General features: G+C 36.3%; 2 protein-coding genes across 15 annotated transcripts in view; one reads left to right on the top strand and one right to left on the bottom strand.

Moving 5' to 3' along the window:
* Positions 1 to 3,203, bottom strand: part of LOC105486091 (sodium channel and clathrin linker 1) — a 215,130-nt gene extending 211,927 nt beyond the window's left edge. For 3 of the 9 annotated variants that reach the window (XR_011620971.1, XM_011748770.3, XM_011748771.3), the window contains exon 1: positions 2,656 to 3,200. Coding sequence is in view for 3 of the 9 variants with exons in the window: in XM_011748771.3 (XP_011747073.1) it covers positions 2,656 to 2,689 (34 nt within the window). In the remaining 6 variants the exon portion in view is untranslated. Of the gene's footprint in view, positions 1 to 2,655 lie in introns of all 9 variants that reach the window. The other 6 variants (XR_011620972.1, XM_071093040.1, XM_011748772.3 and 3 more) reach the window with 4 other exon arrangements.
* Positions 3,204 to 3,365: 162 nt separating this feature from the next.
* On the top strand, positions 3,366 to 24,740 carry C3H4orf33 (chromosome 3 C4orf33 homolog). 6 transcript variants are annotated; one of them, XR_003019017.2, is made up of 8 exons: positions 3,366 to 3,621; positions 5,476 to 5,692; positions 12,429 to 12,618; positions 16,357 to 16,417; positions 21,262 to 21,313; positions 21,432 to 21,631; positions 22,073 to 22,284; positions 23,745 to 23,930. XR_003019017.2 is itself a non-coding variant. In XM_011748757.3 (8 exons), exons 4-8 carry the CDS (start codon positions 12,438 to 12,440, stop codon positions 23,863 to 23,865), a joined length of 615 nt encoding a protein of 204 aa, XP_011747059.2. In that variant the 5' UTR covers positions 3,377 to 3,621; positions 4,920 to 5,046; positions 5,476 to 5,692; positions 12,429 to 12,437; the 3' UTR covers positions 23,866 to 24,740. The 6 variants fall into 6 exon arrangements, 4 of the variants coding, with proteins under 4 accessions (XP_011747060.2, XP_011747059.2, XP_011747057.2 ...); XM_011748757.3 differs by lacking the exon at positions 22,073 to 22,284 and adding an exon at positions 4,920 to 5,046 and having other exon boundaries at positions 3,377 to 3,621; positions 23,745 to 24,740; XM_011748755.3 differs by lacking the exon at positions 22,073 to 22,284 and adding an exon at positions 4,909 to 5,046 and having other exon boundaries at positions 3,377 to 3,621; positions 23,745 to 24,740.
* The last annotated feature ends 1,716 nt before the right edge of the window (positions 24,741 to 26,456 follow it).

The raw sequence follows: 26,456 nt of genomic DNA, 5'->3' as shown, positions 1-26,456 counted from the left end.
TTTCCAATTGGGCATCCAATGCAAAAAAGTGGCCTGGATCCTTACCTCATGCCTTGTATAAAATTTAACTCTATGAACCACAGATGTAAAGGTAAAACCTAAAACTATAAAACTCCTAGAAGAAAACATAGAAGAAATCTTTGCAACCTTGGGTTAGGCAATGATTTCTTACATGACACCAAAAGCACAATTCATAAAAGAAAAAATTGATGAATTATTTCATCAAAATTAAAAATGTTTGGGTCCAACACTGTTAAGAGAATGAAAAGAAAAAAATGAGTCCATTACCACTCTGCCAGTGAGTCTCACACCCCACTAATGAATGAATTCTTAGTTCCTTAGATTGATAATACAAGTACCTCTTTGAACAGGTTCCTAAAAACTAACTGATCTTTCCCAGACAGAGGTGGAAGAACAGTACACAGCAAATATGCTACAAGCTTACTCTACTAGTAGCCTGGTTGAGTGTGGAGCTGCCTGTTGTTATGATATGTAAAGCTGAAATAGTAATTATCAGAGGAAATGTCATGTGGGGTTGCCAGTTGAGAAGTACCAAAACAAATGGTCTTGACCTAGGCTCCCAAATTCAAAAGGAACAAAGAGACAATCGAGATCAACAGAAATCAGTGTAGAAAAAGTCAGAGGCAGGTGGAAAGAAGACCATCTACCTTTATCTGGGCTGGTATTTGGGTGGGTCACTTAATGGAATAATCCACCACCTTCAAATGGCATGCAAAATCCAGTTAAAGAAAAAAGCAGAGCAACGCAGACACTCAACTCTCATTCTTATCTCTTCATGCATACGCTACCATTCTAGGCTCTGATTCCCTGAATAAAACCAGTTATTTTAAGCCTTTGAACCATTCCTTCTTCTGCTCCTTCTGCTTGAGATTTCCTTCTTGCACTCCACTTGTCTTCTGTGGAACTATTAAATACCACTCATTTTTCAAAAAATGTTACTATGCTTCAGTTGTCTTATTTGTTTCCCCCTGGTATTTGGATCTCAGTTTTATCTAAGAATTCTGGCTGGATCATTCTTATGAAATTAATAGTTTCTCACTGCTTCAAGTACTCTCCTGACTCTAGCCAAACTCCTCATCAACCAACTCCTGTCCCACACCACTCTTATGGTGGCCAGTTAGCTGTTCTTATGGGATGGGGATATTCTCACTACAAACCTAAGAAATAATGCTAATGTTATTGTGTCATTACAGTGTCATTAATTATTTTAGATAACATATACCATGCACTTAAAATGTGCCAGACACTATGCTCACTGCTTTTTCATCATCTCATTTAAGTCTCACAACTTCAAGAGGATTCTTGTGTTCTTATACTCATTACACAAATGAGAAAACTGAGGTGCAGAAAAGCTAGGAAACTTGCTCCAGGTCACAGACCTGGAAAGAGGTAGGCTCTGAGCCCAGACAGACTAAATCTAGAGGCTAACTGAGTTCTTAACCACTGGTCTATAATGCTGCCAAAATGGGACTTACTACCTTTTTCCTAACTTCCCTGTTGCTCAAGCAAAAACGAAGCGTCCTCTATCTCTTTCCTTCAAATCCCCTGATCCCCAATCTCCCTGTGCCCAACTTAGTTTACTTCTTATCTGAATGATGACAGTAGTCAACAACTGCACTCTGCTATAATGCACATTCCCCATAAAAATCAGACTGGGCCTTCTAAATTACAATTTGATCATGCCACTCTCAACTGAATTCCTATAACCCATGCAGTGGTCCAAACCCTTAGCACAGAGAAGACAGGGCCCTTCACCATCCAGCCCTTTCTACTCCTTCGACTGCACTTGCCATTTCCCTATATAAATATTCCAATTCCATTTACATCAATATTACATTCAAACCAGCCTTATTGCAAATCTTTAACAAAGCATATTCCTAATGCCCTCAGTGTCGCCAATATTGTTCTATTTGGGATGCCTAGAGTTTTTATATACTAAATTCATATTGGTATTGCACGTTTCAGCCTAATAGCACCTTCCTTGAACATATTTTAATAATAATCGTGTAACAGTTAATATTTAACTATTACATAACAATAAATTAACAATGTATCAGATACTATTCTAAATCCTTTACACATTTTAATATTCATTTAATCATTCCAACAATCCCTGAGACTGTGGCAAAAGAGCCAGCAGTTGCTGCCACTTCAATATACTTTGGAATACATTTCCCTCCCCAAATTAAATTCTTAAGGTAAAAAACTGTCCTGTTTATCTTTGCAGCAGCTGTTCTTCTATAGTGTCTGGTACATAATAGAAACAGGAGTTCAATAAACATCTTTTTAATAAATGGCCAGAGAGCTGGGCCCCTAGGTTTTAAATGCACACTTGGAAACTCTTGCTGGCCATTAGCCTTCTAATCTTCAGAGCACGAGAGGAGCATAACAAACATGTTTAGCGTCTAGCAGAATTCTGTGTAAGCCACAAGTACCACCATACGGTTCTGCTTAAATATACACACATCCTCACGTATACCATCAAGCTCTTTTTTTTTTCCCTGCAACTAACTTCTTTAAATTTTTACAAATTTAAATGTACCCAACCAGCATTCAAAAAAGATTTGTCGGTCAACGACGACGATATTAAACATTGTATGTGAATATGAAGTCTCAAAAAAACATGGAGCTTACTTTGCTCTCTCAGAAAGTCGATTTCTGTAGCCATTTCGATACAATTTTAGTTTGGAGTTTTCACCACCTTTACCTTCCTCTGAAAGACACAGAGCTTGCTGTGCGGGAAAACAAAACTAAGCCAACGCTCGGTTGGTTGTCAAGCGCTCCAGCGGTGCAATCTGCATCCTACTCACGCGGCATCTACAGCCCCGCCACGCTTCCTTCCCCCGCGCCCCAGACGAGTCCCAGGCCCTGGAGAGAGACTGAAGATTGCTGGGGGCGCGCCAGGTGAATTCTGTTCCACGTTCAACCGAATCCCACCCTGGTGGGAAGAGGACTTGCTCGATACAGGCGTCCCGCGGGTCACTCTGGGTCTCGTCGGGCCACCTAGGAGAGTGCCGCGGGAGCTGGAGGGCAGCCTGAGAGCGGCGTTCTACGCGGAGCGGCGTGGGTTGGAGAAGACGACGCCAACACGGCTGGGAAGCCCCAGGCCAGCAGCGGAAGTCCACTCGGCCCGCCCTGCGACTTTGAAACCGGTGCCCCGAACCACTCCTTGGAGACGGTGACGCCGCTTGCGTCATCACGCGGGCGTTGGCGCTTACGCCATCGCGCGTCCTAGAGTCCTAGCACGCTATTGGCTGGCTGTCAAGCAATAGGAGGAGTCGTGAGAACCTAGGTGACAGCTGAGCCACCGGCTTGGCGCGGCGGGCAAACTGGTGGGACAGTGTCTCCAGGTGGTGGGGCCCAACCTCTTTTTTTTTTTTTTTTTTTAAACCCAAAATGCAAACGTGAGTAGGGCATGAAATACACAGTTTAAATGCCCTCACTATCTTTGGGTTACTAATATACTAAGCCTTTGTGGACTAAGTAAAGGATGCAGGTTCATGCGGCTAGGGGTAGAAGCCAGACTTGGGTCTTCAGAATCTCCCACCAAGGCTGTACCTCTGGAGGAGTTCTGTGTTTCGATTTGGTCATCTCAAGAAGGTAAGTACCATCCTGCCAAAGGAGACAACTGTTGTTTAAATATTTAACTGTGTAGTAATAAAGCATGTAGTTAGAAGTATTCAAAAGATCTTGCAAATTCAGCAGCTATTTCTTCAAAGATAAGCTTTTTTCCTCAAATATAAGGAAAGATAAAAGGAACTTTTTTTTTTTTTTGCAAAAAACAAAACGGTAAAACTTACATTTGTGGATAGATTACAATTTTCATTTTTGAAAATTGATTTTGTCTGGAGTTAAAACGTATGTTTTTTTTAAATTATTTAACATTGGAGGAAATCTCACCACTAGCAACAAATATGTTAATTTGAAGCTAGCCACTAGTTTTGCGCTTTTAATAAATTGTATTTTTATGGATTGAAGTAAAGTTTCACTAAACAGGCATGTCATAGATGCAGCTTGATTTGGCTTTCTGTTTAACAGCTTAAGAGTTTTGTTGTCCTGTACTCATAATGTCATATAAAGTAACCTTAGCGATATGTGTTAAGAAATTTTTAAAAATGTATTCGAATATGTGCAGTTAGGCATCTGAAGGCCTGACTCAATACTCGCTGTTAATAGAATGAGATGGTCCCTTCCTCTAAAGACTAGCTGTTAAATATGGATGTGTAGCTTAATAATCATTGAAAAGGTCTAATCTAGCTTTGGGTCGTGGATAATTGAACTTGTTCTGATTTTTAGTAGCTATAATGTTTACACGAAAACTTTTTACATAAAGGGAAAATTGAGTGTGCAAGCTCCAACTCGTTTATGGAGTTCAGTATATGACTCTTCATAAACATCTCACTGACTCTCCGAGGACTTGCTTGTAACTTCTCCCACATTTGAACCTTGTATATTGTCATACTGTATTTCTACTTGGCATCAAATAAATAATTATAGACTTAACTCTATGTTTACACCCAAACTGGATGGAAGCAAATACCTTCTGGCTATAATGATGAGTGGTAGTTACATAAAGTGAGTATCTCAGGTGAAAATTTTTGTGTCTGCACTCGATTTTTTTTAGCTTACATAATCATAATTATGATCGTGATAGTTTTTTGTTTTTGTGTTTGTGGTTACAAGATTTTAGTAGATGAATTTTAATGGAGTATTTTCAACGTAAGTTTCATCATTAGGAAACAAAATTGTTTTCACTTATCCTTAAAGGATCCCTCTCGTGTTTCTCCTTTTCACACGTCCTGAGTTCTCTATCCACTTCTCCCAAGGTAGGTGCCACCTTAGTACTTATTTCATGCTCCTTCCTGCATTATCTATCATGTTTTGTAGTTTGTCTCCAGGCTCCATCATAATACCTGGAACACAGAATTGATTAAATATCTGATGGAAGGAATGAAAGAATTCAGTAGATGTTCCTGGAAAGTATCTATTAGTATAAATTGAATACAAGGAATGACAAGTGGAAATGTACGTACTCATAGATAATTGTATAGATTGAAAATTAGTGACTTTCACTAACATTAATTCGGTTGATCAATTGACATTGAGCACCCAGTACTATGTGCAAAGTACCATGAAGAATACAAAGTTAGAAGTTTAAGCAAGGGTCAGAATAGATCCCACAGCTGGCAAGTGCCTGAGTTGCGATTTGAACTCAGGCAGGATGGTTCTAATTTCACAACTGTTAACCGCCATGAACATGCCTCCCCAGGAGTATAGTATAATCTAATTTATAGCTGGTATAATTTATAGTTTTTGCTTATATAGCCAGTTAGCCTGTAGTTGTATTAAATGAATTATTTCTGTACATGTTCTGTTGTAATCTTAATGCTTTACAGTTGATTTTCAAATTATTGCACGGTATTTTTATTTCTGAATCACCCTTCCTTCTTCTAGGAAACCACTCAAACTTTAGTGGAACGATTAGAAGTCTTAAGATGTTCACCTGTGGCCCTTCAACATTTTTCTTTCCTGGAAAAATCAAGTGTCGCTGCTTCAGTGTTCCAAGCCCCTCCCCCAGAACGTGTAGGAAGTTGGGTGGAGCCTAAAGCCGAGCCCTCTGCGTTGACCTCGGCTAAGAGGAGGAAGCCAGTGTTTTGAGAAAAGCTTCGTGGTCTGTGTTCTTTTGTTATTCCCTCTTCTCTCTGACCTTCCTTTCGCGGTCGCGAGGTCTTGTCTTTCGCTTGATCTCTGGAAAACAATGAAAAGTATTTTACTTTTCAGTTGTCTCCTGCTAATTGAGCGTACTCCCACTGTCAGGCTGACTTCCTCGTTTCTTCGTTTCTTCGTTTCTCTTATAAATGGGCGGGGCCTCGGGGCGGTATGGAAACTGAAAAGAAATCATTATTGTAGAAAAACTAAAAGAAATTTTGTTGAGCAGAGGAATTTGGAAATTTTCCTTGCGGATCATTTGGTTGAGAAAACACTTTTACCATAATTTATTTCTTTTAAACTTTGTGGACCTTTTTTTTCTTTTTCCGGGTTCTTAATGCTCCAGTGTTCGGTCTCCTTTCTCTTCCTTCGTTTCCTTTTAGAGGTCTTTCCAGGTAAAGAGAAAGCAATCAGAATAATTGAAAATTTATTTTTTTGACTTGTTTTAAGAGCAGTTTGAAGAATAGGGGTTAAAAGTAGAAACAGATTAACAATAAACATTGTATTAAGAAAGTCTAAACAGGCAGGGCGCGGTGGCTCAAGCCTGTAATCCCAGCACTTTGGGAGGCCGAAACGGGCGGATCACAAGGTCAGGAGATCGAGACCATCCTGGCTAACCCGATGAAACCCGTCTCTACTAAAAAATACAAAAAACTAGCCGGGCGAGGTGGTGGGCGCCTGTAGTCCCAGCTACTCGGGAGGCTGAGGCAGGAGAATGGCGTAAACCCGGGAGGCGGAGCTTGCAGCGAGCTGAGATCCGGCCACTGCACTCCAGCCTGGGCAACAGAGCGAGACTCCGTCTCAAAAAAAAAAAAAAAAAAAAAGTCTAAACAGCCAAACTTGAATTGCAGGACAGTAATCATCTTGATAATATGCATTATGACTTTTCGGAAACGTTCAGCATATATAATATAAAGGGGAGAAGAGGCAGCCGCCATACTCTTAGGAGACCAGCCTTATTTTATTTATTTATTTATTTATTTATTTATTTATTTATTTATTTATTTTTGAGACGGAGTCTTGCTCTGTCACCAGACTGGAGTGCAGTGGCGCTATCTCAGCTCACTGCAACCTCCGCCTCTGGGTTCAAGCGATTCTCCTGCCTCAACCTCCCAAGTAGCTGGAACTACAGGCTCGTGCCACCACACCCAGCTAATTTTTGTACTTTTAGTAGAGACGGGGTTTCACTGTGTTGGCCGGGATGGTCTTGATCTGCTGACCTTGTGATCCGCCCGCCTTGGCCTCCCAAGGTGCTGGGATTACAGGCGTGAGCCACTGCTCTCGGCCAAAAAATAATTTTAAACCATTCAGTTGCCTTAAAATAGTAATGCGTGTCTGTCATAGTATAAAATGCAAATAGGTTTTTAAAAAGTGATGAAGTTGAAAGCAAAGCTTCCTCCTTCCCATATCTGCAGGCAGATAATTCCCTTCAGGGAAGCAACCACTGTAACCACCTCGTTTGTTGGTGTTTCCTGAGATAGTGTATGTATCACAAGCATATATGCAAATAAACTTCCTTTTTATTAAATAAATGCACCTTGCTTTTTTTCACTTCACAACGTATTTTAGCATAGATGTTAATTTAGAGCTGCCTCATTCATTTTAGCAGTTATACAGTGTTTCATTGTATGATATAGCATAATTTTTTTTTTTACCAGTCCTCTACTGATGGGTATTTAAGTTGCTTCCAACATTTTGTTATTATAAACAATGCTACCACAAATATCCTCAACACTTATGCATTTTGAATATGTGCAGGTATAGTAACTCCTAGAACTAGAATTATTTTTGTCGAAGGATATTTGCATTTTTATTTTGATACTGACGTATTGCTCTTCACAGAGGCTGTATCAATTATGCCTCACTAGCAACATTATGATTTTTTCTCAATGCCCTCATTAACACAGCATGTTATCAGACTTTCTGATCCTTGCCAATCTAAGTGAAAAATGGTAATTTATTGTGGTTTTAGTTTGCATTTCTGTCATTGTAAGTGAACATTTTGCATTTTCTCTCTGTGAGCTAACTGGCTGTTCATAATTTTTGGTCACTTTTCTGTTAGAGTGTTGGTCTTTTCCTTATGATTTCTAGGAGCTCTTTATGCATCAAAGAAATTAGTTATTTGTATCAAGTATGACTTGCATATACTTTTTCCCAGACTGTCTTTTGATTTTGTTAATGATAGACTTTTGGGGTAAGGGGAACTTGGGAAGGAGGTTTTTGCTTTTATTATATTATTTATTAATTATTAAAAAAAATTTCAACTTCTATTTTAGATCCAGGGGATACATGTGCAAGTTTGTTACATGGTTATATTCCATGATGCTGAGATCTGGGGTATGAATGATCCCATCACCTGGGTAGTGAGCATAGTACCCAGTAGTTAGTTTTTCAACCTTTGCCCCTTCCTTCCCATCCCCCTCTAGTAGTCCCCAGTGTCTATTGTTGCCATCTTTATGTCCATGAGTACCTAATGTTTAATTTCCACTTATAAGTGAAAATATGTGGTATTTGGTTTTCTGTACTTGCATTAATTTGCTTAGAATAATAGCCTCCAGCTGCATCCATGTTAGTTTTGTTATATTTATGTAGTAAAATGTTTGGGTTTTGGTTTCTATTTTAAAAGGTTTTCTCTACTAATGCAGGGAAAGCCCAGAATTGGGGCTCAGCCCAGGAGGGTTCTTGGCTTCATTCAGGAAAGGGTTCACGAGCAAAACCAAGTTTATCAGAGCAACAAACTACGGGAAAATGGCTGCTCCATAGACAGAGTAGGAGCAGCAGCTCCCATGAATTGTTGGCTAGTTATATACTTGACAATTCCTTGATTATATGCTAAATAAGGGGTGGGTTATTCATGTATTTTCCAGAAAAGTAGGAAGGGTTCCCAGAACTGAGGGTTCCTCCCTTTTTTAAACCTTATAAGGTAACTTCTAGGAGTTTACAAACATGGCATTTGTAAACTGTCATGCCACTGTTGGGAATTTCTTTTTGCATACTACTGCATTATAATTAATGTGTAATGAGCAGTGAGGGCAACTAGAGATCACTTTTGTTGCCATCTTGGTTTTAGCTGTTTTCTTTTGCTTCATTTTGTTTTGATTAGATTCTGTTTTAATCAGTGGGGCCTTGGTGCTCAGAAAACAGGTCCAGCTTGTCTCCTACCTTACTACTATTAAGATTTTATTTAACTCTCTTTTTATTTCTTGTTTTTATATGATTTTGATTTTTATGCTTAAATCTTTGATTCATCTAAAACTTACTTTGGTATAAGGATCCCACTGAATTAAATTTAGGACTGCAAAATGAAGCAACTGATATTGGAAATGGGGACTTCATTGATTAGTTACATGAGAACCATCCCAAACTGCCGTAGACTTATTATATATTATTGCCCCAGCACCTGGTATGGTACCTGAAATAAGATGAATACTTAATAAATGCTTGATAAACTAAATTGAAGGGAATTTCTGGGTTTATCATCTTTGTTATTAGCCGTTGTATTGATCTGATATGTAGTGTTAAATGACACTACGTGATGGTCATGATGACGATACCACGAACACAGTAGGTTTCTCCTGCACAAAATCTAGAGGGTTAGATCCAGGGACTAGAAAAGTTATTCACTCAACAAATAAATAGTAAGCATCACTTATAGGCATTCTAGCTGGGTTCAGGGAGTCAATAAACAAATATGTCATGCCATGTAAGTGCCATGTAAGAATAGAAATAGAGCAGTGTACAGGTTAATAGAGAATGACTAGGAGGGGAGCGCTAGCCCAAGAGGTCAAGGACATTGACATTTAAGTTGTCTTTACTTAATGAGCACAATTTCAAATACAAAGAAATTGAAAGACTGTGGGGGTTAAATCTCAGAAGATTACTGAAGGAGAATCATCTGTCTCTAGTTTATGTTATTTTTAAACTAGACCATTAACTACTGGGCAGGATGGACTATACTTTTTAGGTTAATTTTTATAAATATTATGCATACTTAGATTGACATGAATGTTCTTTAAGCAATATAAAGTTTTTTAAAAAAATAAACAAATTTGTCATTGCAATAAGAAACTAAAGTTGTTTATGCAATTAAAGCCAAAATTATATTCGGTCTTTGGACTGATGAGCCATGCACTATTGGTCTTGGCTACTTGTGGAATTCTAGTCACTATTTCTTACAGTAATTTTCAAATAATGCTCAAAGAAACCTTAGTGGGGAAAAGCAGAAGGAACCAGTAGAAAGGTTTGAGGTACTCACTACCTAATTCTTAACAATGGTAACTTTGCTTTTATCTTTTACTTCTTATCTTCCAGATAAAATTGCATTTTGAAGTAATTTGAAATCTATGCAAGCTTGTCCAACCCAAGGCCCATGGGCTACATGTGGCCCAGGATGGCTTAGAATGCAGCCCAACACAAATTCGTAAACATTATGAATTTTCTTGTGATTTTTTTTTTTTTTTTTTGGCTCATCAGCTATTGTTAGTGTCAATGCATTTTATGTATGGCCCAAGACAGACAATTCTTATTCCAATGTGGTCTAGGGAAGCCAAAAGATGGGACAAACCTGCTATAAAGTCTACCTCACTCTGACCATGAGACCCACCATGTGTGCATAGAAATGATAGGCCAGTTTTAGGAGCATATCACTGGATGTCACTGGTATGGTTTTATTCCATTTAGACATAGAATTGATTGCCTGAATGTGCTGGGAATTAAGTCCCTAGTGGAAACTCACTGATTAAGATAGGGATCTCTTTAATGTATGCAGAATTTTTGTGGATTTGGTGGTTGTATGAAGAATAAGTGAATCTGCCAGAACTTCCTAGTAGCTAAGGTATATATTGCCAAAATTGTCAAGAATTATCAAGCTCTAAATTAGGAGAATAGCATTTTCTTTCAGCCTATTGGTGTCAGAGTCAGTCATTCAGCATTTTAACGTCCTGATTTATTCTTATTTCTTCCTATATGCTGCCTGAGGATGCTTATTACTACCAAAATTTAGGGTAGAGGATTATACTTTTTTTTTTTTTTTTTGTAGAATGTGCCTTGATGTTTCAACTAAAGAAAATAAATTTATTATTGAGGTATTTTATTCCATGCAATCCACTTAAATCAGAATCAATTTATATAGTTTTATCACTCATTGAGCTTATATCAATAATGAAGAATATGAGTTGCTGAACATTTCTTCTGAAATGCTATTAGCTTTCTACAAATGGGTTATAATACCAGAATTGTTTAATTTTAGAGATTATCTAGTAAAATTTGTGAGCATATAGTGAAACTTAGTAAAAGCTATATGCTTTAGAAAAAGGTTTTTAGAGGTCTTGGATTTCTTATGTTATGCAGAGCTTGTACATTTGGATCTCCCACTGCTTAACTCTTAGTAGGTTTTCAATACATATTCACTGATTTAAATTAATTCCAAATTTAGTAACTTCATTAATTACAGTAAAAGATTGTAAATAACTTATGAAGCAAAGGAAAGCATTCAAAGATTTCAGATAAAAGAAGTTACAGTTTGAAAAAGTCATAAGGTACTAAGTGAGATTATCTTTTGGATAAAATTACAGGATCTAGTATAATTTGGGGGTTCCACCACTCCTGAAATAAAATTTTCATCTCCTTGCAGATTCCTGAAATGTCTTCATCTGGGAAAACATTGCTGACATTGGTTTAATTTCTAGATATGCTAGTCACATGACCTTGGACAAATCTGTTCCATTTGTATGAGGACAATAATAGTTTCTCTGCAAATTTGTAGTGAAATTAAATGAGACAATGTTTAGAAAATGCCTAATCCATAGTATTCAAAAATTTTATCAATGCATTACAATACTATACCCCTCTATTGAATACTTAGAAAACTAATTTAAAATGCAAAAACTGCTCTTTTGTAGGTACTCAGTCTATTTCAAAGTTTAAATGATTGCAGATTCTGTTCCCATTTTTCAGTTGGAGAGAGGTAATTAACCAAGCAAGCAGTCATTTAACAGTTAAAATATTAAAAACGAAAGTGTATATGCTGGGACAAAGGAAGGCAAAATTCAGCTCTACTAACTTTTAAATGATTGGAACTCCCCATCCCCAACCCCCATGAAGAAAAGGATTTTGGCCAAAAGAACAGGTGTTAACAGCACTGCTTCTACTGATTTATGGAGATTTTTTTTTAAACTAGTTGAATTTTATTATAAAGATCTTGATTCCCAGAGGATCCAGTAACTGAGACACCTGCACACTTTACAATAAATAAAAGACAAAGGATAACATAAGAACCCATGGTGCTTGTAGTTGTGATTAAGTATATAAACAATTTTTGCAGTAGACTTAATTATAATTAAGAAAATGATTTTGATGCACTGTTTACAACAGCACTAGAGCCAAATCTAGACTTTTAACACTTTTATCATTTTTCGTGTTGAGACTGATAGTGTTTCTATGACAGCAATTAAAAAAAAGGTACATAAAAAAGTGTTAAATCTAGAAGTTTTAAAGCCTCTAGGAACTAGTTACCTATTTTAGACTAGAACTCAGAGTCCGTGCTTTGGCATAACACAAGATAGCCTTTTGGCTCCCAGGACTGTGCTCTTGCTGCCTTTCCCGTCTGCTGTTTGGCATTGAAATTTTCATTTCATTTCCAACTAAAGAAAACATTTGTATATTGTTAAAGAGTTTGTTTTAATATATTTTTCTTTAAGAGTCTTCAGATGGATTTTAAAATTGAACACACTTGGGATGGTTTTCCAGTGAAGCACGAGCCGGTATTTATCAGGCTGAATCCAGGTGACAGAGGAGTGATGATGGACATTAGTGCTCCATTTTTCAATGATCCTCCAGCCCCACTTGGAGAACCAGGAAAACCTTTCAATCAACTGTGGGATTATGAAGGTAAGTGGTAGTAGTGTGTTTTATTGCAAACATAAATCTTCTTATAATAACCTCTCACAGAACTATTATTTTATCTTGCTGTTGGGAAGAAAGTGCTTCTGAGCAATTGACATGTACAGTTTCTGATACTTCCTACCAATCTCTCATTCTGACTTTTTCTCCATTACCTATATGACTTTAACTATATAGCTAGAAGAGTTAAAAAATGGCAATTACAAATCCAGATTTTTTTTTTTTTTTTTGAGACCAAGTTTTGCTCTGTCGCTCAGGCTGGAGTGTAGTGGTGCAGTCTTGGCTCACTGCAAGCTCCGCCTCCCGGGTTCATGCCATTCTCCTGCCTTAGCCTCCTGAGTAGCGGGACTACAGGTGCCCGCGACCATGCCCGACTAATTTTTTGTATTTTTAGTAGAGATGGGGTTTCACTGTGTTAGCTAGGATGGTCTTGATCTGCTGACGTTGTGATCTGCCCACCTCAGCCTCCCAAAGTGCTGGGATTACAGGCATGAGCCACCTTGCCCGGCCACAAATCCAGATTTTTTTATTGCCACCTTATTTTCTTCCTTTATTTCTGTTACCTATGCTGAGAAGAGTTCAAGATTCCTGTTTTGTATTTAAGTATCTTTAAATTACCACTCTAACCTTATAAATCTTCTTTATGGAAAATTTGGAGTGTTTTACTTATTGTAGAAACACTATCAACCTCAATATGAAATGTAGTTTTTACTTTATACTGGCAACTCATCACACATATCAAATTAAGACATGACATAAAATTACACTGTTTCAGGTTTGCTCTATGATCTCCTTCTGCTGTATCCTAATTAAGCTATCAGATTCATCTTTATGAAATACTCTTCATGATGCCATTTCCCAGATCATAAATCATTATTATCCCTAGGTTAAAGTTCAAACCCTTCCTTTAAGCTTTCAGCATACTTATGAATTGGGCCACCATATTCAGCCAAAGCTCTTAACCTATGTACCTTCTCATTCTATTCCCCCTGCCTCTAATGCATAGTTCAAGATCTAATTCATGTTGCATTTCTTCAAAGAAGATTTTGATGAATCTTCTAGTCAATATGTCTAGTTTATGCCATTTGTAAGCACACATTTTGTCAGTGTTAATTTGTCATATGTTAAATATATATTGTCTTTTATTGATACAAAACTGGTATATTATCCTCTTATTAATGGAATACACACTAATGTGACTTACCTGCTAGAGGCACTACAGACATGAAACTCAACAAATTCTAACCTCAACTCACCTACTTCTTTCATAAACCAGTTCTTTACCTAATTGCCCAATATCAATAAATGGTATTAACAATACATTAAATCACCAAATCTAAAAAATTGTGAGATCTTTCTAAGATATCCCTCTTTGACACTTTGCATTATTTGGATTTATTTACTAAGTCCCATCAGTTTTGCCTCCTAAGTATTCCTCTAACTCAGTATCTCCTCTTCATCCCCACTATCCTTTCCAAAAGTAAGGCTTTCATAGTCTTTTACCTCGGTTAGTGCAGAGCCTTCTAAATAGTCTTTTAGCCCTTAAGCCCATTCTTCACTTAGAAGCCAGAGTGCTAAATCTAAAATGAAAATTTAAACTCACCCTTCAGCTACTTAAAAACCTTCTCAGGATCCTTTTCTCTCAAGGTAAGTTTTGCCCTTCTTAATATGATCTCTATATAAGACTTTCCATGACCTGGCTGCTTATTCTCTCTGTAGCACCACCAGCTCCTCCTACATTGAAAGGTTTGCCTGGTAAGACTGAACTGTTCATATAGTTCTTTAAGCTACAATATTTCCTAATTGTGTACCCTTGATTTTACTGTTGTCTTGTCCTAGAATGCTGTTTCTGTCATTCTTCACCTAGTTCCAAATCATCTTTCAAGACACAGCTTAAATAGCAACTTTTCCAGGAATCCTTCACTAAAGTACTTTTTTGAGCTAAGCATCTGTTTTCTTTTTTTCTTGTAGCAATGTATGCATCCTCCCTTTTGGAATTTTTATTAAAATTTTCCACATTAGTATCTGATTAGATTGTAAGCTAATAAAGGTATTTCCAGAATCTGATATAGTGTTTAACACAGAGAAGCTGCAAAAGTATTTGTAAGGTGATGATGGAAAGTAGAAAGCAGAAGATATATATGTGCATCTGAGTGTGTGTGTGTGTGTGTGATATACACACATATATTTATAGTGAGAGAGAGTATGTGTGTGTGCGTATGTATGTATATATCTATTTTATATATATGGAGAGAAAGAGAGAGATCTATTTTAAGAAATTAGCTCACACAATTGTGGTGGCTAGCAAGTCCACTCTTCCCTGGGTCTTCAGTCTGCCAGCTGGAGAGTTGATGTTGCAGTTCAAATCTGAATGCTGTCTGCTGGCAGAATTCGTCTCTTGGAGGAGGTCAGTCTTTTTTTCTATGAAGGCTTTAAACTGATTGGATAAGCCCCAGCCACATTATAGAGGGAAACTTGCTCTACTAAAAGTCTGCTGATTTAAATGTTAAACTTATCTTTAAAAAATGGCTTCATAGAAACAACTAGAATAATATGTTTCAAAATATCTGGATACCATGGCCTAGTTAATTTGACAGATACGATTAACTATCACAGTAGACATTCTCATTTATCTAGATAAAAGATTCATAAAGGGACAATAAGATTCTCTGACTTGCTGGCAGAACTATGTCTATGTTTTAGCTCTTTTATTATAAAAACAACACATGGAAAACTGGAAACAACCTAAATGTCTATCCATAAAGGATTAAATGAATAAGTTATAATATTCTATAAAATAATACTATTCAGTCATTAAAATAGTATGGAGAAGCACAGAAAAGGTCCGGCAGATTTTAGACCAAAGGGGAAGAAAAGGACATGACTTTTTACTTCATATATATATTGTTTTAATTATTTGAAAGAAAGATGTATTATGTTCAAAATTAAATTTTAAAAATAGCAATATTCAGAAATTTCCAGGAAATTATAAACAAGAAAAGAAAGATCACCTACCTAAATTCCTGCAATCACAGATATGCAGTCATTAACATTTTTGTGCACATTTTGGAGACATCTAGACATAGACACACATGAAATTTTAATGTCACACGCATTTTGGTGCTATTCTGCAGCTGACTTATTGAATATCATGGATATCTTCCTATATCAAAAAATATTTAATGGTATCTTTGATTTTAATAGCTGCATTGTATTCCATTGCATGGAATACATGAATTCCATAATTTACTTAACAGTTCTTCTGTATAATAGGAGATTTATTTAGAGAATAAGAGATAATCTTATGTAATAGGAGATAAATCATTTAGATCATTTCTAATTTTTGAACAGTACTCTAATGAATAGCATTATACTTAATTCTTTTCCCAGTTGTCAGATTATTTTCTTCAGATACATTCCTAGAAGAAGATAACTGGCTCAAAGTTTATGTGATAATATTAATTTCTTTACAACTTGACCAGCACTAGTTTTAATTAATCTTTTAAATATGTGGCAATCTGATATGCGAGAAAATTGTTGATGATTTATTTCCTATATATTTCTTCTTCCAGGCAATGTCTATTTTCTTTGCTCTTTTTCCTATTGGGGATAGTATTATAATTAAAAATAGTCAATTTATTTTATATTCTAAAGGAATAAACAAATTATTTATTGTTGGAAAGCAATATTAAATTTCTCAATATGTTATATCTCTGTTTTCAAAAGTTGTGGAAGCATTTTTCTTGAATGATATAACTGAGCAGTATTTAGAAGTTGAACTTTGTCCGTAAGTATAAAATGTTTTTTCTTAATTATTACTACATAATTTGAGCATATTATTTTCTAGTTATAAATGATATGGTTTTAGTAAAAGCTCATTAATTCAAATTAACTAGTAAGAATGGTACTCTGAATTTGTTTGAATGATATACTTTTATATATTTCTTAGTTTCAAGTACAGAGCACATATTTAGAATACATGTTTAGAATATACTCATATTATAAAGATTTGAAAATCCTGTGTCAATATTTTCAGTTCAGTAATGTAGATTTTTCTAATAAATTAGAAGATAATTTTTGTTTCAAAATGAAAAGTCATTATAAAACAAAAAGTCTTTCTCATTATTTACTCAATAAATTTGCATTATTATATATAGCTGTTCAGAAATAAAAAGAGAGATATGTATATAATTAATTGAGCTAGCTTATAAAAATGTTTCTTTTAGGGGATTTTTAAATGACTAGATGAAACTTTAATTTTATGTATTATATAATTATGTATTCATGTATTCCATTCTTTATTCATCATGCATTTATTAAGTATATGATGTGTCACTTTTGCATTCAGCACCAGGGATAAAAACTAAATCACATATAGATTTTCTTAGATTCATTAAAAATATTAACCTTGGACTCTCTTTGTTCAGGTTTTTTTTTGTTTTTAAAAAAATTTTTTTCTTATTATTGTACTTTAAGTTCTAGGGTATATGTGCACAACGTGCAGGTTTGTTACATATGTATACATATGCCATGTTGGTGTGCTGTACCCATTAACTCGTCATTTACATTAGGTATATCTCCTAATGCTATCCCTCCCCCCATCCCCTCCCCACAATTGGCCTCAGTGTGTGATGTTCCCCTTCCCGAGTCCAAGTGATCTCATTGTTCAATTCCCACCTATGAGTGAGAACATGCGGTGTTCGGCTTTCTGTTCTTGTGATAGTTTCCTGAGAATGATGGTTTCCAGCTGCATCCATGTCCCCACAAAGGACACAAACTCATCCTTTTTTATGGCTGCATAATATTCCATGGTGTATATGTGCCACATTTTCTTAATCCAGTCTGTCACTGATGGACATTTGGGTTGATTCCAAGTCTTTGCTATTGTGAATAGTGCTGCAATAAACATACGTGTGCATGTGTCTTTATAGCAGCATGATCTATAATCCTTTGAGTTTATACCCAGTAATGGGATGACTGGGTCAAATGGTATTTCTAGTTCTAGATCCTTGAGGAATCGCCACACTGTTTTCCACAATGGTTGAACTAGTTTACAGTCCCACCAACAGTGTAAAAGTATTCCTATTTCTCCACATCCTCTCCAGCACCTGTTGTTTCCTGATTTTTAATGACTGCCATTCTAGCTGGTGTGAGATGGTATATCATTGTGGTTTTGATTTGCATTTCTCTGATGGCCAGTGATGATGAGCATTTTTTCATGTGTCTGTTGGCTGTATGAATGTCTTCTTTTGAGAATTGTCTGTTCATATCCTTTGCCCACTTTTTGATGCGGTTGTTTGCTTTTTTCTTGTAAATTTGTTTGAGTTCTTTGTAGGTTCTGGATATTAGCCCTTTGTCAGATGAGTAGATTGCAAAAATTTTCTCCCATTCTGTAGGTTTCCTGTTTACTCTGATGGTAGTTTCTTTTGCTGTGCAGAAGCTCTTTAGTTTAATGAGATCCCATTTGTCAATTTTGGCTTTTGTTGCCGTTGCTTTTGGTGTTTTAGACATGAAGTCCTTGCCCATGCCTATGTCCTGAATGGTATTGCCTAGGTTTTCTTCTAGGGTTTATGGTTTTAGGTCTAACATTTAAGTCTCTAATCCATCTTGAATTAATTTTCGTATAAGGAGTAAGGAAAGGATCCAGTTTCAGCTTTCTACTTATGGCTAGCCAATTTTCCCAGCACCATTTATTAAATAAGGAATCTTTTCCCCATTTCTTGTTTTTGTCGGGTTTGTCAAAGATCAGATGGCTGTAGATCTGTGGTATTATTTCTGAGGGCTCTGTTCTGTTCCATTGGTCTATATCTCTGTTTTGGTACCAGTACCCTGCTGTTTTGGTTACTGTAGCCTTGTAGTATAATTTGAAGTCAGGTAGCGTGATGCCTCCAGCTTTGTTCTTTTGGCTTAGGATTGTCTTGGCAATGCGGGGTCTTTTTTGGTTCCATATAAACTTTAAAGCAGTTTTTTCCAATTCTGTGAAGAAAGTCATTGGTAGCTTAATGGGGATGGCATTGAATCTATAAATTACCTTGGGCAGTATGGCCATTTTCACAATATTGATTCTTCCTATCCATGAGCATGGTATGTTCTTCCATTTGTTTGTGTCCTCTTTTATTTCACTGAGCAGTGGTTTGTAGTTCTCCTTGAAGAGGTCCTTTACATGCCTTGTAAGTTGGATTCCTAGGTATTTTATTCTCTTTGAAGCTATTCATGATTTGGCTTTCTGTCTGTTACTGGTGTATAAGAATGCTTGTGATTTTTGCACATTGATTTTGTATCCTGAGACTTCGCTGAAGTTGCTTATCAGCTTAAGGAGATTTTGGGCTGAGACGATGGGGTTTTCTTAATATACAATCATGTCATCTGCAAACAGGGACAATTTGACATCTTCTTTTCCTAACTGAATACCCTTGATTTCTTTTTCTTGCCTGATTGCCTTAGCCAGAACTTCCAACACTATGTTGAATAGGAGTGGTGAGAGAGGGCATCCCTGTCTTGTACCAGTTTTCAAAGGGAATGCTTCCAGTTTTTGCCCATTCAGTATGATATTGGCTGTGGGTTTGTTCTTTGTTCAGGTTTAACTGTCTCTTGGGAATCCTATTTACCTGGTTGGCAAACGTTTTTTTTTTTTCCTGTAGATGTACACCTATTATCTAAATTATAGGACATTTAAAATTAATAAAATGTTTAATAATGAAATATTTCTTTATATTGCAGTTATTCATTTGAAATGCCATTTAAATGCTTCTCTGCATCTAACATTTAGAAGCCATTGCTCCTTTTGTAGGCTGGACAGAGAGCTCCAAACGATTGATTGAAATGAGATTTTTAAATATTCTTTTATTTTCCTTTATTTTGATATTCAGCTAAATCGAATGTAGAAAAGTCTAGCTGTTTGCATTATGTTTTTAAAGAAGAATAATCATATACCTTTGTGTGTCACATGTCAACTAACATGCCAAAATTTGTTATTGAAAAATATGATTAATTCTCATAGACTGCCATGAGAAGTAAGAAAATTTCAACTATTGTGTGCTTATTTTTACCCTACAGGTGAGAAAACTAAGGCAAACATTCCTAACTTGTCTAGAGTACAGTAAATAACTTGGATATCCTGAAGTTTTGCCCTTAGTTTTAATTTTATTAGATGATAATATTGGTTTATTTTCATAAAGTGATGACTTAAAACTAGATGAATGGAATAATTAGAATCTCTCTTGTTAAGAAATTACACAGTAATCATTGTGTATAAATTAATAGATTTTAAAGGTTAAAATATTCACAGAGTAATTTGGGTTTCTTATGTATCAAGATAGTTAATAATCAGGAATCATAGTTTTGCTTCAGGCAATCATTTCCTGTAACAGTTAACCTCTAGGAAAGCAACAGGAAGAATTTATTCTTATTTGCAAGAATTTTTTCTCCTAGGGTGTACCGCTAAGGCTGCATAATAACAATAAAAATAATCAGAAGACTTTTAAATGGAAAAGAATACTTGACTTCTGTTAGAATAGTTTACTGAAGGAAATCTTCCCTGAAAAGCTCTCAAAAGAGTACCTGTATAGAAATGTTTTAAGATATAGGTATTTCTAGAGTTAGTGAATTTGCTTCATGTAAATACATGAAATCCTTTGGTTCTTAATGACCCAGCTAGTCCCAATTGTACACTGTTATTAGAATTTCCCTTTGAGAAAATACTGTGTTCCTTTTTGAGAACATGATGCTGAACGAATGGTAGAAAACAGGAAAACACAAGAGGCAGACAGGTTGAAGGCAGTGTGTGGAAAAAAAATAGACAAAGATGAAAATCTTTAGCCTGTTGACTAATTGTAGACTGTCTGTGTTTTGCATTTTTTATTTTCCTAATGAGCTACCAGATAGTTTTCTTTCAGAACTAACCTTTATTAAAATTGTTGAATTCAGACTTGGAAATTGTTGCTTGCTTCAGTTTTTGAAACTCGTTTTATAAAAAACTCCAAATAACATGGTATCTCTCTGACCTTTTTCATACTTTGTGTCATCTAACCAAATGAAGTATTTTATATAACTTTTTCTTTAAAGAATATAAAAAGCAATCTAAACATGAAACTTTATGCATTTGGTGGCAGTTGTCTGGAGTGGTAAACCCAAAGATGTCATTTCTAAGCAACTGAACACACTGGCTCTCCCTATAATTATCCAATATTAATATTGCGTCTCTCTTTTTTTTTTTTTTTTGAGACTGAGTCTCACTCTGTTGTCATGCTGGAGTACGGTGGCACTATCTTGACTCACTGCAACCTCCACCTCCCGGGTTCAAGCAATTCCTCTGCCTCAGCCTCCCAAGTTGCTGGGACTACAGGCACACGCCACCATGCCCAGTTAATTTTCTTTTTTTTTTTTTTTTTTGGTATATTAGTAGAAATGGAGTTTCACCATGTTGGCCAGGATGATCTCAATCTCCTGACCTCGTGATCCGCCCGTCTTGGCCTCCCAAAGTGCTGGATTACAGGCGTGAGCCACCACGCTCAGCCTGCATCTTTTAATTATTTAGAAATTTAGTTGCAAGCACACACATTCCATGTATAAAGGATAGTGAAGAAAATAACATGTTTTTCAAACACTCATAAGGAATCTCAATTTTGACAGCCACGGACAGCATTTAGTGCTTTTACTTTCTGGAAGAAGAAATGTGTGGAAAGTAAGTAAATAAAAATATGAGGCAAAATCATTACATACACAGTAATACACATATTTATTTCTATGTTTAAAGTGTAAGCCCAATTTTATCTTTTGTGTTCCACATGTTGTTTCTGTAGCAAGAACTTCCTTTATCATTCAGAGTGTCCAGAGGAGAGACAAAATGGGAAGGCAAAGCTTATCTCCCTTGGAATTATTTTCCACCAAATGTGACAAAATTCAATTCATTTGCAATTCATGGATCAAAAGATAAACGAAGTTATGAAGCTCTTTACCCTGTACCTCAGCATGAACTGCAACAAGGACAAAAACCTGATTTGTAAGTAGAAAATAAATGAAGATATATTCCAAATAAACGAGTTTTTTGGAAATTAAGTCTTAGTGGAGCAGAAGTAACCCTTTTGATCAAAGAAGATGACATATGTGCACAGGCACCTAGTAGAGTCCAATGTTCACTGATGGTCCTCAGAATATACTTGGTAAACTTTGGGCTGACATTCTCTCTCTCACTACTGTCAGTAGAACACTTATTTTTCCATAGTGGTTTGCATGTGAGAAAAGTAAATGTTGCAATAGCTGATATAGAAGTATGTTTGCAAATTCATTTAAAATTTCTTTCAGAGCTAAAGGGCCAGAGGCGTCAGTGTTTCCAGGTGTGAACAAAGGGTCCCTGTTGCAAGGAAATCTGATCTTCAGTTATCTCTCTAGTTCTCCTCTTCTGGTAACCTCATAAGGATAAAAATATCAACTATGTTTCTAGGCAACATTGCTTATGATAAAAATGACCCTTAAGTGGTAAATTACATCTGGACTGAGAATAATTTTGGATGAACTATAAATATATGATGGAGACAGCGTGGCTTTGGGATTCTCCTTTAACAGTCATGTTCCCTGTGCGAACCCTGGAAGCTATGGCTATGGAGTTATTCCAAGAGATAATGCTCTCATGGAGCAGCAGGCATTTGAGCCAAGGTATCTGCTATGCTTTCTCAATTTGAGTCTTGTTTCCTTGCACCTGTAGCTCTCACATAGGTAGACTAGAGCTCCTGGCCAGCGTTGTGAATGCTTCCTGGACTTCTGCAAGGACTACTCCTTTAGGGAGGAAAGCCAGATGCTGTCCTGGGGCAAGCTGTGATTGCTGCTCTATATCTCTCTAGGTATACTCACCATGGCCAAGGTAGTCTGGTGAATCTGGGCATTTGGAAGAACCTAACAGAGACATCCTAGTGAGCACTGCACTATAATACACGGACATTCCTGCCTTTTTACCTGTGGAATGTGCTGCATTGTCCTCCCTCACCCTGTTTGCCTTCTCCTTCCTTTCATGCTCGCTCTTCATGCTTCTTTGTCTTTATCACTTCTAGCATATTTCTTTTTTGCTTGACCTTTTTTCCCCTTTTCCCTTTGCCTTTCTCCCCAGTCCTGACATAGCTTTTACTTAGTCTTTTTTCCCCTTCCTTTTTCTTATCCTTGACATTTTTTTCCCCGTTTTTGCTTGACTTTTTTTTCCCTTTTTCCCTTTACCTTTCCCCCAGTCCTGACATAGCTTTTACCTGGTCTTTTTTTCCCTTCCTTTTTCTTATCCTTCACTGTTTTTTCCTTAATCTCTTACTCTGGGATTGACAACTATGACTCAAAAACTGATTTATCCTGGCCAGGTGGGCAGAATGAGACAAAAACATAGTTGCAACTGACTCAAGGTCCTCGTATCAAGATGTCATGTCTCCCTGGCTGTTCATCAGCTAATACCTTCCTGTATTCAGGCTCTTCATTCATACATTATTGGAAGCTTATCGGAGGTGGAAGTACGATTATACATTGGCCAGGACAGAGCCGAGGCAGAGTGACTGCCTACAGAGTGGGGCTCCACTGCAGCATGTTAGCTAAGCCTTTCTCTCCTCATTAAGCCACTAGAGAAAGCTTCTTAATATAGTTAAATGGTTTTCCTGGAAAGAAAAGAACTGGGATTAACACTCTTTTACATTAACCTCTGTTGCTTCGGCAGACAAGGGAATTAAGAAGTCTTATCTTCTTATCTATGGAACTGAAACTTTTTAAAACCATTGCTTATATGACTGATAAAAATTATGTCAAAATTTGAATATAAAAACATGCAAGAGCATAATATGATTTGTTTAAAGTTGGATGGAATGAGTCATGTTTTGAGAGTTGGTTTCTCCCTTCAGCTATGAGGGAGCTATTTGCAGAATTGAAAGAAGAGGGCTTTGAGATGTAGGTGAATGTTTTCAGAGCTGAGTGTTTGATAGCTAGAGTGAGAAAACTGTACATATAAAATATGTCTTACCTTTAGTATTGCTTAAAATAGAATGTTGTCCTCTTACAGATGTGACAAAATAAATAGCCCTTCAGGACAACTATTTCACAAATGCATAATTCACTTCAATTCCCACCTTCTTTTTCTTTGCTTTTAGCCATCACCTAGAATACTTCAGACCTTTCAATTTTAACACGCTGCTTGGAGAAGAATGGAAACAACCGGAATCAGACCTGTGGCTAATAGAGAAATGTGATATACAGGAGTGTAATAGATAACCATACTGATCATTTTTCTCTATGTCTTTTAAGATAAACAAAAAATAAATATCAATTTTTTAAGATGTCATGCATACATTTCAACAACAAATATTTTCATAGAAGTCACTGAAAATATCTGTGGCAAATTGCATATGATTAACAAGACAATAGATGATTCTTTGTAGATGTTTCATCTGTAAAGTCACAGTGTTTCTCACAGTCACTTAGTCCAGGATGTTACATTCCCAGCACACAGTACAGTTATTCTTGAGAACTACAGGTGAGAAAGGGGGGACAATTGAGTTTGTCCAAGGCCACCTAGAGCACTGTCCTGCACTACCTTGTGATTCAGCTATTTCATTCCTAGATATACACCCCAGAAAAATGACTGCTCATAGAAGCTTTATTCACAATAGCACAAAACTGTAAACACTCAAATTTCCATCCATAGGAAAATGGATAAACAAACTGCAATATAGTCAGCGGAATACTGTTCATTAAAAAAAGGACGCTGATACATGCAACAACCTGTATGAATCTCAAAAACATTAAGTAGAGCAAAACAAGCCAGATATAACATACTATCTAATTACTTTTACATTAAAGCCACTTCTAGGAAAAACTAGCATTTGATGATAGATACCAGAGTAGTGGCTGCTTTGAGTGAGGGCAGGGAATTCAAATTGAATGGAAAAGGAGCCTGAGGAAATGTTCTGGGGTGATTGAAATGTTTTGTATTTTGATCTGGATGACGGTTATGTAGTTGCATACATTTGTCAACATGCCTCATGCTGTATGTTTAGATTTGCGATTTTAGATTATGTAAATTAATTCATTAATAAAATACTATTATAAAATAAGCTATAAATTAAATGGAATTAACTTCAAGTTTACATTGAGTTTATATGTGTCCATTGAACAATCATTAGTGCTGGTTACAAGTGGCTTATCGACTTACTCATTTATTTTTAAATTTTTTTTATTTTTTAAAACCAGAACATTTATTGCATGACTAATCGTTGACATTCTTAAGATGAACTAGATGCTGCAACAGCTGCCCTCTTGGGTTTAGGTGTTGTTCCTTCACGGAATCCATGCCTGAATCTGCAGTATACAATTTTTAGGTGCCTCATTCGACCAGTTCCGGTGGTATTTCGTCTTTTAGCCTTGGCACTCCAGTTATACTTTCTCTTGCGCTTGGCAGGGTAGCCACATTTGCCACAGGTCGACTTCTGAAGGTGGTAGGCCTTAGAGCCACAGCGGCGGCACAATGTGTGCGTCTTATTGCGACGCTTTCCAAACGATGACGTTCCCTTTCATCTCGCTTCTGCAGCGGAGACCAGAGAGACCGGAAGAAAACGACTTACTCATTTCTTAAATATGTTCTCTCTCTGAAAAGGGAGTTAGTGTAAGATAAATGCTGACTTTTACAAAAAAGTATCCTCCTGACTACACATCATGGTGGCAGTGTTAGGCATCTTAGATAAATTGAGAAATTATTATTAAAACTGACAATAGCTACTAATTAATTTGATATGGAAATGATCTGCCTGTTTTGGATAGGAATGGTATATTTTAAATAACCTAGGATGATTGATTTATAAATTATGTGAATAATTTTATAAATGCATATAAAACTATCAAAATAAAAATAAGATATATTTTAGAGTATCTTGACTTTAGAAGTGAATTGAACACTATGAATCACAGTTCCAGATATAAATCACAACTGTTTATAATATGGATAAAAATGCAGCACAAATATGATAGATACAATCACGGCAATATAAAATACTGAATTTGAATGTTGTGGCTTGTGAGCTTTCTCAAACCTAATGTGTATCTTTTTAAAATTTGTTAAGATTTTTTTAAACATCTCTTAACTTTCTTTCATCTAGATAAGACATTTCGGTTTCTTCCAATACCAAGCAAGCAAAAATACATTACATAAACATTTTCTTTTGAAAGGAACATGCATATCAACTACAGAATTTCGGAAAGCTTGTCCATTAGTCAGGTACAAATGATGTATCCTATAGAAACTTGTATTTGAGAGTGGGTGTTTGTAATAGCCATTTCAAATTTGTTTTTCAACTTCAGGACCATGAAAGGATAATCATCCTTTTGTTTAAAATATGCATAAATGCATTTCTTTGCTGTGATTTGAATTGTTCACTGCAGTATCAAGCAGATTCTCTCTTCTCACCACCTAAATAGATTCCACAGTGTGCATATTTATTCAGGTGCTTTCTCATGCTTTTTCCCAGCTCCAGGAAAGTGTAAATCACAGTCTGAAGGGAAATATGCTTTTCATTTTTGGCTCCAAATTACTTTTTTTGAATGTTAAAAAAGTTTTTGCCACAGGAAAAAAATATTTAATTTCCCCTCCTCCTTTTCCTCCTTTTTTAAATGTTAGACTTTTAGGAGACAGAAAATAATGAGCATAATTAATCTGATATTGAAAAAGAAAGGGTAGCAAGTGGATAAAACAATTACAGTAAGCCCTCAGCCCTTTTCTCATGCCTCAGAGCTTAAGGATTGTCTCTTCTTTTCCATATAAGTTCCTGTAGTATTTTACACATTGCTTTATTAGAGCATTTATTTCACTG

Source organism: Macaca nemestrina, chromosome 3 (assembly GCF_043159975.1).
Source record: "Macaca nemestrina isolate mMacNem1 chromosome 3, mMacNem.hap1, whole genome shotgun sequence".
Lineage (NCBI taxonomy): Eukaryota > Metazoa > Chordata > Mammalia > Primates > Cercopithecidae > Macaca > Macaca nemestrina.
The sequence above is the reverse complement of the archived record's forward strand: the minus strand, read 5'-3'. Positions and strand labels throughout refer to the sequence as shown.

Bases quoted from the DNA above. Each gene is read 5' to 3' on its own strand.
- C3H4orf33 (XM_011748758.2), top strand. From the start codon at position 12,438: ATGGATTTTAAAATTGAACACACTTGGGATGGTTTTCCAGTGAAGCAC. The intron at 21,314-21,431 runs GTAAGTAAATAA...TTGTTTCTGTAG, and splicing joins GAAGAAGAAATGTGTGGAAA to CAAGAACTTCCTTTATCATT. The intron at 21,632-23,744 runs GTAAGTAGAAAA...CTTTGCTTTTAG, and splicing joins CAAGGACAAAAACCTGATTT to CCATCACCTAGAATACTTCA.